We start from the raw sequence: 11,804 nt of genomic DNA, 5'->3' as shown, positions 1-11,804 counted from the left end.
GGCACCACATTTCAAGAACGATGTGGAGAAATTGGAGAGGGTCCAGAGAAGAGCAACAAGAATGATTAAAGGTCTTGAGAACATGACCTATGAAGGAAGGCTGAAAGAATTGGGTTTGTTTAGTTAGGGTTACCATACGTTCAGATTTTCCCGGACATGTCCGGCTTTTTGGTCGTCAAATCCCCATCTGAGGGAAATTCCAAAAAGCCGGACATGCCCGGGAAAATAGGGAGGGGTCATGGGGCTTGGATCCACGTTGGGGCTGGATCCAGAGCCGCTGGGGCCGGCGGTGCTTGGCCGCTGGCCGGCACCGCTCGGACGGGGCCAGTGCCGGATGGGCCGGTGCCCCGGGGCCCGATCCAAGATGGAGTCGCCAGGGCCGGAGCTGCTCAGCCGGGGCTGGGGCCCGTGCCCCAGCCGAGCTGGAGCCGCCGGTGCCGGGGCGGGGCGGAGCCGCATGGCTGGGGCCAGCGCACTCGGCCGGAACCAGGGCCGGTGCCCGAGCCGGGCCGAAGCCGCCGGGACGGAAGCCGCTCAGCCAGTGCCCCGGGGCCCGAGCCGAACTGGAACAGCTGGGGCAGGTGCGCTCCACTGGATCTTGGGCTGGCGCCCCAGGGCCCGAGCCGAGCCGGGCCCGAGCCGCCAGGCCGAGCCGCTTGGCTGGGGCTGGTGCCTGAGCTGAGCTGGAACCGCTGGGGCCGGGGCGGGCTGGGGCTGGCACTGGCGCGCTCGGCTGGAACTGGGGCTCGCGCCCCAGGGCCCGGGCCGGAGCCGCTCGGCCAGGGGGCCGGACTGGGCTGCGCTTCCTCACGCCCCAGCTTACCTGCTGCCTGTCTCCCTGTTTCAGGCTTCCTACGAACATTTGATTCGTGGGAAGCAGGGGAGAGGGAGGAGCAGGGGGCGGAGCGTTCAGGGGAGGGGGCAGAGTTGGGGCGAGGACTTTGGGAAAGGGGTGGAGTTGGGGTGGGGCCGGAGCAGGGAAGGGGGCAGAGTTGGGGCGGGGCCCCCTTGGAATGTCCTATTTTTGTTATTTTAAAAAATGGTAACCCTAGTTTAGTTTGGAAAAGAGAAGACTGAGAGGGGACATGATAGCAGTTTTCAAGTATCTAAAAGGGTGTCATAAGGAGGAGGGAGAAAATGTGTTCACCTTACACAAGAAGCAATGGGCTTAAACTGCAGCAAGGGAGGTTTAGGTTGGACATTAGGAAAAAGTTCCTAACTGTCAGAGTCAAGGCCAGCTCTAGGCACCAGCAAAGCAAGCAGTTGCTTGGGGCAGCAAAATTTGCAAGGGGGCAAGAATCCAACATGGGAGCTGAGAACCAACAAGGGGCCCTGGGAGCTGTAGTTCCTTGGTTAGTTCTCTTCCTATAGGGCTGACCCTGGAGCAGGGAAAGAACTACATTTCCCAGCATTCCCTCAGCCCCAATTAACAGGAAAGGGAGGGGGAAGGCGTGTGGAACTGAAACCTCATGCTGCAGCTTGCTGTGAATGGTAGGGACAGAGCCAGCTCTAGGTTTTTTGCTGCCCCCACCCCAGCCTTGGGCTCCCCCCACAGCCCCATGTTGCCCCAGCCCTGGACTCTCCCCCACCCACAGCCCCTGCTGCCCCAGCTCTGGCCCCCACCTTCACCCCCCTGCTGCTCCAGCCCTGGACTCTCCCCCCACCCGCATCTCCTACCACCCCAGCCCTGGGCTCTCCCCCAAAGAAAGAATTGGGTGGACTAAATGGACAGTGCACCTCTCTATCTGAAGCCTAGCAAGGGTGGTATGTGGATCCCACTCGAATTTAAAATGAAAAATAAAGGAGGAGAGGCTCTACTAGGACCTGGGCAGCTTTAGAGACAGTACCAGGCACGTAGGAGGATTTACGTTTCTGAGCCATGGAAGCAGAAATTGATTTTTCTTTTCCAGATTTAGCTAATATTCAGAAAGGGAATCTAGCACCTGCCTTCCAGATTTGAACATCCTCAAAATTCAGGCGTGCTCAAGCTCAATTTGGGCAGCTGTTACTTCATTTCTCTCAAATCAAGTATACTGATCCACTGTAACTTGCTGTAGAAAAAGTAGAATAAATTGAGCAAGAAATGCTTCCCAGTGGTTATTAGGACTGGAATTGCTATTTTCAACAGCCATTGCTTTTTTTTTTGGTTTTATTTGTTTAAAAGGAAGACAGTGATATTGCATTGGCAAATTCCCCATAGAAACAAAGAATGGAACAAAAGAATAATAAAGGCACCTCAACTTTTCCTCATTTATGTAGGACAGTCTTATATGCATCCAGATATCCTTCAGTCACACAAGCTGAAAATTGTTCCACTTTACTGCAGTTTTGTAACCATATGGGAACCAATCCTGTCTGTGTTCTGTGCACATCCAAAATTCCTGCTGAATGACCCGCCTTGGGAGTGAGTTTTTTTGCTTGGGGCAGAAAAAAACCTAGAGCCGGCCCTGGTCAGGGTGGTTAAACACTGGACTAAACTGCCTAGGGAGGTTGTGGAATCTCCGTCTCTGGAGATATTTAAGAGTAGGTTAGATAAATGTCTATCAGGGATGATCTAGACAGTATTTGGTCCTGCCATGAGGGCAGGGGACTGGACTCAATGACCTCTCGAGGTCCCTTTCAGTCCTTGAATCTATGAAAATTAGAATTCATAGTTGTACTGACAGAGGCCCCAGCTGTCAGACTGGTGTTCCTCTTACTAAAAGAGTTAATATAAAATTTCTGAAGACAGGTAAATAATTTTCATGTTCAGCATTAACAAGTATAATTTTATACTATTTTTTAATTTTAAGTAATAGATGTGGAAATAACTTCTGGGTTAGTATTAATTAAATTTACTATGAAGCTATTGCAAATACTATCAAGGAACTGTTTCTCTTACTATCTTAGACATTTTACAATAACTTCCTTAGAATTTGAGAGAGGTGGTCAAATCAGTATTGCGAGCTGCTGCTGTTCTTCCCTATCCTTGCAATACACTTGACAACAACCACCAACTTTTAAAGAAAATTAATGTTTAAACTAGGAAAAATACACTCAACAGGAGCCTGAGGAATAAGAATCTTATATGGCTGTTAAAACTGTAGAGATGAAGAAGCCTCCCTGACTTTCAAGTCATAATCTGTTTTAGCATCTGGATGTTACAGTGGGGAAGTTAAAACCTCTTTTGCAGCCTTTTATAACAAAGCAGCCTCTCTTTTGTTAATGTTGGATGACTATTTGAATACACTGAGTAAGGCCACATAAAGTAAGACAACATAAATGCATTTATTTCTTAAAAAAAAAAAATCATGGTTTACAGTTGAAGCATACAGTGTTCTGTATGCTTTTTTTTAAAAAGCAACCAGTACTTAAAATCCCATCCAGTATAAAAGTGTTAACAAAAAACCATACAGTTAGTTATGCATATAAACCAGTGCTATGCATTTCTAAAATCAACCTAAAAAGTTTTCACTGATGCCAGCGAGTAGAGCAGAGCAGGAAGATCAGACATCTTGGCTGCATATGGGCTTTTCCGCTGCCTTATAATTCAGTCTTCAGCAGTTTCAGAGCTTTCTGCATATTTGAATACACTAGAAATGGAACATTAAGAACTGTTACATTTCTGCAGTTATACGGCTAGTGACAAATTACTTTAGAGAAAGTGCTGTTACAAGCTCCCTTGTTGTACTAACTCTTCATCCATCATACATTTTACAGTCTCTTCCAAGACTTGTAAACAGTCCTGACCATGTTTTAAATTACAGTTTCTGGAGAAGCTACCCTACTAATATGATTTCTAAAGAGGAGTGGGGGGAGTCCAGTCATTCCACACAATTTAATTGCTCTTGACCTGTGAGGGAATCTCTCACTCTCACACACAGTGTATTTCCATTACAATGCTGGGTTCCTCTTCTGCTGCAAGATACTAATAACTCCCATTAACTTTAATAGGATTCTTATCCTGTGGCCCCCAAAGGCTCTTAGAGCACCAGTGTTCCACCTATCATGCAAAGTGAGTGCCAATGAATTATGCAGCTGTCTGCAAAAATGCATTATTTTCCTTCCAAACAGGTGGAATTTTAATGCTCTAGAACCATACTGCTGGTCTTTCAGGATCAATTATGTGAAAATAATTTTAAATGTCCCTTTATATTTAATTTCTTGTTAAAGCTGCTATCTTAACCCATTTTCTATATGAACTATTGAAAAATGAGCTGTAGTTTTTATGAGCCTGATTCTGGCACCTTTATACTGTAAACGATCCTATAGATTTCCCTTGCAATTACTCATACGGTAAGGCACAGCTGAGTGTGAGGGTATCAGAGTTGGACTCTAAATAAGCAAGAGGTCATGAAGAACGTAATTAGGTCTGGCTATTAAATCATGTTTCAACCAATATTAAGTAAAACAGGTCTAGCATTTCTCACTGCTCTTTGAGAAGACATTCATCTGTTCTAAATGTATGCGCAAGCGTCTGTTGGGAAATATACTTACACAATGAAATATCTGAAGGCTCATATGCATAGAGACGGTTTGAGTATCTTCCAGTAATATCTGCTCTAACTGTCAGGGAGGGATCTGGAAAGAGGAAAGGAAAAGCAGTGGCAGACATTAATTTTAAAATAGTCTACAATATATACACAGTATAGCTAAGCAGGTCAAAAAAGAATTTGAAGAGCAACAAGAAGAGACAAAAACTAAACAGCAAATTTTGTTTTCTTTTTTGAGTACATCAGAAGTAGGAAGTCTGCCAAATCAGTGGAGCCACTGCACTACTGAGGTGCTAACAGAGCACTCAAGGAAGATAAGGCCATTGCAGAGAAGCTAAACGAATACTTTGCATTGGACTTCACTACAGAGGGTCTGAGGGAGATTTCTACACTAGAGCCATTCTTTTTAGGTGACAGAGCTGAGGAACTGACCCAGCTTGAGGTCTCTATAGAGGAGCTTTTGGAACAAATTGATAAGTTAAACAGTAATGTCATTAGGACCAGATGGTATTCACCCAAGAATTCTGAAGCAACTCAAATATGACAAAGATTACAGACCACAGGTAGTAGTTTTGCAATCATTTAAATCAGCCTCTGCACCAGTTGATTGGCACAGATCTAATGCAGTGTCAATTCAAAAAACAAAATGAACACAGTTACAGAGGTGATCCATTCAATTACTAAAGTTAAGCTTACTGGCTTGTACCAGGCAAATTGGTTGAAACTATAGTAAAGAACAGAAGTATCAGTATGTTGGGGATGATTTAGTAGGTGTAGGTCCTGCTTTGAGAAGGGGGTTGGACTAGATGATCTCCTGAGGTCTCTTCCAACTCTAATCTTCTATGACTTTTGTAAAGGGAAATCATGCCCCACCAATCTATTAGAATTCTTTGAGGGGAGGTTCAAAGATGCAGACAAGGGTGATCCAGTGGATATAGTGTACTTGGACTTTCAGAAAGCCTTTAACAAGGTCCTTCACCAAAGGCTCTTAAGTAAAGTAGGCATCCATGGGATAAGAGGGAAGGTCCTCTCATGGATCAGTAACTGGATAAAATATAGGAATAAATGATCAGTTTTCACAGTGGAAAGAGGTAAATAGTGGGGTCCCTCAAGGATCTGTCCTGGGACCTGTAATGTTCAATGTATTCATAAGTGACCTGGAAAAAGGGTTAAATAGTGAGGTGGCAAAGTTTTCCCATGATACAAAATTTCTTAAGATGGCGTCCAGAGCTTGCTATTAAGAATTACAAAGGAATCTCAAAAATTGGGTGACTGGGCAACAAAATGGCACAAGAAATTCAATAAGTGCAAAGTAATGCTCATTGGAAAACAAACAACTATATATAGAAATTGATGGGGGTCTAAATTAGTGTTACTACTCAAGAAAGATCTTGGTGTCATCATGGATAGTTCTGTGGAAACATCTGCTTAATGTGCAGTGGCAAATCAAAAAAGTTAATATAGGCACTATTAGGAAAGGGGTAGATAGGATATTCTCTGTCCTTCCACTGTATAAATCCATGGTATGCTCACACCTCGAATACTGTGTACAGTTTTGGTCCCCCATTGCAAAAGTATATGTATTAGAATTGGAAAAAAAAGTACGGAGAAGGGCAACAAAAATGATTAGGGATATGGAAAAAAAAAAAAAAAAAAACTTCCATCTGAGAAGAGATTACAAAGATGGACTCTTCACCTTAGAAAAGAGATGACTAAGGAGGGATATGATAGAGGTCTATAAAATCATGAATGGTATAGAGAAAGTGAATAAGGAAGTGTTATTTACTCCTTCACATAACACAAGAACCAGAGGCACCCAATTAAATTAATAGGCAGCAGCAATTAAAACATACATAAGGAAGTACTTCTTCACACAATACATAGTCAACCCGTGGAACTTTTTGCCAGGGGGTGTTGAGAAGGTCAAAAGTATAACTGGGTTCAAACAGGAATTAGAGAAGTTCATGGCTATTAGCCAAGATGGTCAGGGATGCATCCCCATGCTCTGGATGTCTCTGAACCTCTGACTGCTAGAAGCTGGGATAGGATGACAGAGGATGAATAATTTGCTAAATTACCCTGTTCTGTTCTTTCCCTTTGAAGCATCTGGCACCAGCCACTGTTGGGTGACAGGATACTGGGCTAAATGGACCATTGATCTGACCCAGTATGGCCGTTCTTATGTTCTTAAAAAGTCTATACCTTTACTTGCTGCATATGTACATATAGGAAGATGGAGTATGTTGTTCCAATAGCTGATACTTCATGTTTTCTAAATGACATGAATAAAACCCCAGTGTTTCTGAAACACGATCAGGGAAATTCAGTTCTGAATAGTGCAGTTGCCCAATTTACACCACTTCATGACATGATACTTGAATTACCCTGATGTGCATTGTTACAAATATTAATAGTTATGAAGAGACACATGGTCCTTTAGCCCCCTTACTTTGGTCAACAGAAAGAAATAAATTGTCTCAACATGATCCACATGCAAGCCCATCCCAGAACCGGCAAAGGCCCTTTTGAGGTTAGGGAGGGAGATTATTATTATTAAAATATATTTATTACTACATAAGCCTTCCCCCGCAGCCCAAATAAGACTCACACACTGCTGCCTAATTCCAGTTTTGTTTTGTCACATTTGTTCCAGCAAAACAAAATGAAAGATTCTATTCTTCTCTTGGTATTAACCCCTGTTAACAATGCAGAGCGTTCCTTGTTTGCATCATGCTGGGGGACCCAGCCTCTATGGCTTCAAAATGGATATCTTCCTTGGAGGCTGTGTCATTAAAACCAACAGTACTCACCTATAAACAGAACTCTAGGGACATACTGGCCATCAGGTGAAAGATGTTTGTCAGTTGTTTCATACTGGAACAAAAGTGATAAGGTTCTAAGTCAAGATTGCTGCAGATCATGTTGTATAAAAAGCACAAACAGAACATTTTCTTTCTACTTGATAATTTCTTGGCTATAAAACTGAACATGTAGTTTGAAGTTTTAAAGTTTGAGAAATACACTAACCAAAGAACATGGTAAAACTGCAGATGTCATATTTAACAATGTTTTTATTTATTTTAAATAAATCTTATACTGTAGTGTATATCTTCTTGTAATAGCTATAGAATATACTGTATTTATCGTTAAATCTATCCCGTTGTAGCACCAGACAGTTCTAGTCATATCTGGTTAAACTGATGCACAATATTTGCCTTAGTCAAAGAAGCCATAATTAATGATATATGTTTACTGCTTCCAACCACTGTCATGAGTAGAGCTAGTTGAAATTTTAAGCTTTGATAAAATGTAACTGGAGAACTTACAACAAGATTCAGAAGAACAAACTTTTCAGCCAATTTCTGTATTTCTTTGTGTTCAGCAAATACTTTCTTCAGTGCTACAATTAATAAATGGTAAACAATTGTTACAAATAATAAATAAAATACAAACTTGGGGAAAGAGGGGAAATCACACACATTTGCCAAGAAATGATATAGGAAAAGATTCCGATATGATTTGTGGGCTCTCCAAAGTTAGGAGATTTTAGCATGTCCAGCTGAAAGAATTAAAATGGAGAGTTTTAAGCCTGTGTGTGCGTGATATCTAGAACAGAGCTGAAGTAACAAATAGAAATGGCATAAGTCTGTTCCCCTCCCTCCTCCAAATTCAAACTCCTTCAAATTTCTGGGAGATTTGGATTTGAATTTTATCCAAACCCACCACATTATTTTAGTTCTGCCTTTCAGTCCAACTCAGACAAGTCTAGTTTGCGTGTCAGGTCCTGATCCTTCAGATGGACCTTGATGCCCACAGAGAACTCTACTGAAGTGAGTGGAGTATGCCACTGAATTAGAGAGCACGGTTGTATTTTAGCAGTATTTGAGTTCATAAGGTAGAAAATAAGATGACTTTATGTTCAGAGCAATGTTACCTTGACTGTGTGGGCAGTCCTCTAAATGGTGGATAATCATCAGGGGCTTGTTGCTGAAATGGAAGAAGACACCTCATTTTAGACTCTCCTTATTGACAACCTTAAAGCCACTGCTGATGAGGGAGATCATCTCAGACTGTAAAGGACAATTAACGAAAGCACAGATTTCTGACGGTTGTCAGAGTTCTTTCCCTAATGCCAAAGGCATCGGGTAAATCAGATAACACTAGATGGCGCCATTGAAACCTGTGGCCAGGATAGAAAAAAAAAAAAAAAAAAAAAATGTTGTTTTACCCGGTCTTGGCTCTGAACAACGCTTCTTCATAGGTCTGAGTCCAGATAAGATTATCACCCCACCCTAAAGAAAAATGACATACAATTACCTTTAAAAAGTTGTTAGCAATGAGAAGATTATATCTAGGCTTGAAATATGAAGTAAAGGATACTAAGAAGTACTTTGAGAGAATATGCTGCCAAAAAGGGTATTGTAATTGAATGAAGATGAAATCTCTTCTGGGGGAAAACGTACTGGGGGGGGGGGGGGCAGTATATTTAGAGGCCAGAGGAAAAAAAAATATTTGTGAATATATAGGCAGGTGAAAGGAGAGGGACTGCAGGCCAGACAGCTATTTAAAAATGTAATAGGATTGAACGGTAGCAGATTGAGGGGTGACAGACTTTCATGGAGCTAGGATTGGGAGAATGAACCAAGTTTTTACCTCTGGAGAGAGTTTGAGGCAGTTTTGGTTTGGTCTCTTTTACTTCTTTTGTATCCCTTTTGCCATCGTTCTTAGCCAGAGCATAAGAGACAGCAACAAGCAGCAGGAACACAGATATACAACTCTTCTCCATGGCTAGTGCTGAAAAGATAACAAACCCTTAGAATTCTGGCAGTTTCTCAGAATGCCAACTAGGAAATTGCTCATCAGGATCATACAGTACATGAGGCTTCAGTGTATAAATGGCTCAGTAACAAATATGAAGCTGGCCTGAGTCACGGCTATAATTAACCACTCTTGCTAGTTTGCATGTTCAAGGATGTAATGAATAAGTAGTAAAGTTTCTTTAGCAAACAAATTATTAATAAATCAATCTATCATCTCCCAAAATCTTTAAAAGTTACTTGCGGCCACTTTAAAATATGCCCGTCCCATCTCAATGCAGTCATCCTAGATACTCTCTCTGATGCTAGTTCTTTCTGTTTTTCTTGATGGTGGCTTTACATACATTGAATTCACTTAATAAGACAAATGAGATTCAACAATTAGATAACTTCTATAGTACCATTATTTAATGGTCTAAAGGCACTTGCAAATATGAATAAGTGTCTTAGATATTATAAAACATTTATAACAGAAGTTGATCCAATAAAAGATATCACCTCACTTACCTAATTACTGTGGTAATGAATTTTTTATAAATGAGAGAGACAAAGTATCTCCCAACATCCATGTGAGGGAGGTCAGTTTAGAAGGGCTTACTCCATTTCTCAGACAGAGAAACTGAGGTACAGAGGGGCAAAGTTACTTACCTCAGGGATCTCAGAGTAACAGAGCCAGGGTTTGAACACAAATTAGAACAGAGGATTTCTTTCAAAATGCAATGTATCAGTGTAAGGGATGCTTTACTACTGAAATCTCTTCCTGAGCCTGACTCAGGGAGTGAGGATGGAGCCTGGAAAGTTTGATCAAAAGTTCCTTGATCTTTTAAATAATCCTACCAAGACTTAGTACTCTTACTCTGTGAGATTCAAATCTGCTCTGTAAATTCTCATCTGAGTGCTAGGATAGCATGGGGAGGTGTACTACAGAAAACTTAAGATAAACAGATAGGTATTCCAGAACATACATAGGAAAATCAAAATGGATGCATGAGCTTCAGCAGGTATATTTTAAATGCAGGCTGCAAAAGTGAAAGCATGGTGAGGCTGCCTCTTTCCAGGGCTTTGGGGGAAACCCCATGACGGGGGCTTGTTAAGAGGAGTTAGAATGTCTGGTAAATCACCCTTTGCTGGTCTAATGCCCAATAGACTCTGGCTCTCTGCTCAGTCATGGCCTCAACAGCATAGAAAAAGCAACAAGAAATGTTTTTTGGAAATAGGCTGATGTTTAGATTAGAGAGAAAAAAAAAGTCTCCTGAGAGGGGAGGAAATCTAGTAAAGCTTCATTAGGAAGCCCAGTGGAGATTCAGAGCAGATGAGACAGTTTAGTTAGATCATTATGTAGGAAATATTGCTTTAAAAAAAAAAAAAAAGGGGGGGGGGGACGGGACGGGACTGGTCAAACAGGAAATCAAAGAGCAAACAAATCTCAGCTTGCTAGCTGATACAGAATTGAAAGCAATGACCAACCAGCATTAAACCTACTCCTTAAAGCATCATCTGTACAAAGCTAGATATTGCCATGGTAAGCTCCAAGGGGAAAATAAAGTTTCTGGTTCTTTTAATTGAAGAGACAGTATTATTCCACCTGTCCCCTTTATGGCAAGCTATATACTTTAAGTTGCCTCTTTCTTCCCTTTCCATTTCTCACCTGCTACAGTAATAAGTAATTTGAGTCCAAAGCTCACTGGATTCTAACAGGTGCATTTCTAAGCAAGAGCTCATAGCCTTACCTTGTTTATCCTCCCACTTGTCAGAGGAGCTGGGCAAGTGTTCCAAGTTTCAGTCTGAACGGCAAAGTCTCAGTAATACCTATTTATGCACCTTGGCACACCTCAACTCCACCCACAAGTTAGGTATTTGAATACTACACCCTGTGAGCTAACCTTTCTATTTTTTCAAAGAAAATTACATTCAGGGTTAATTTTTTAATCAAATAATTTTACCCTTTCATAGCAATTACCCCATGCAAAATACATTTTAATACAGAGACACTTATATGGCTTTTTGGGTGATTTTTAAAAGGTATTTTAAAATGTGGGCAAACAGCCAAGTCCAGGTAAGCTTAAATCAAGATTCCTGATTTGCCTGAAGGCTGATTTGTCTTTGTGTGATTGGATGGAAGTTTTAGCCTGCAGCAGGGTTCTTTTCTTCCTTTGAGAAAGTCAAAATGATGATTCAGAACTTTAGGTTTCCATCACTGTGGTAATTAAGAGATCATTTACTGTGCATGCTGTAGTCTAAGGCAGAGCATTGATTTTTTTGGTTTTTTAAACCTAAATCAAATAGGAACATTTACAATGAAACTTATTCTAGTTGGCAGCTATACAGACTCTGTAAACCATCACATTATTTGGGAACCTTAAAAACAAACACAGTTTAAAATCTGCTATTTTAAATATAGCTCTGATTCATGTCCTATGTAACAAAGTAATTCTATATTTATTTTAATTATGCCATAAAAATCCATGATTTTATATTTGATATACGTGCAATACAGTGCAACATTTCGGAAAAG

The 11,804-nt window shown here is 41.4% G+C and overlaps 1 protein-coding gene across 1 annotated transcript; it reads right to left on the bottom strand.

Annotated features, from left to right (window-relative positions):
- Positions 1–3,248: 3,248 nt before the first annotated feature.
- On the bottom strand, positions 3,249–11,119 carry AGR2 (anterior gradient 2, protein disulphide isomerase family member). Its single transcript, XM_054020381.1, has 8 exons — positions 11,020–11,119; positions 9,126–9,266; positions 8,701–8,764; positions 8,407–8,459; positions 7,799–7,872; positions 7,283–7,346; positions 4,477–4,560; positions 3,249–3,572 (listed from the first exon to the last, which is right to left on the bottom strand). The coding sequence occupies exons 2-8, from the start codon at positions 9,256–9,258 to the stop codon at positions 3,523–3,525; spliced, it is 522 nt and encodes a 173-aa protein (XP_053876356.1). The 5' UTR covers positions 9,259–9,266; positions 11,020–11,119; the 3' UTR covers positions 3,249–3,522.
- Positions 11,120–11,804: the final 685 nt, after the last annotated feature.

The sequence above is a fragment of the Malaclemys terrapin genome, chromosome 2 (genome assembly GCF_027887155.1).
Source record: "Malaclemys terrapin pileata isolate rMalTer1 chromosome 2, rMalTer1.hap1, whole genome shotgun sequence".
In the NCBI taxonomy this organism is placed as follows: domain Eukaryota; kingdom Metazoa; phylum Chordata; order Testudines; family Emydidae; genus Malaclemys; species Malaclemys terrapin.
This window is presented reverse-complemented; position numbering and strand designations above follow the sequence as displayed.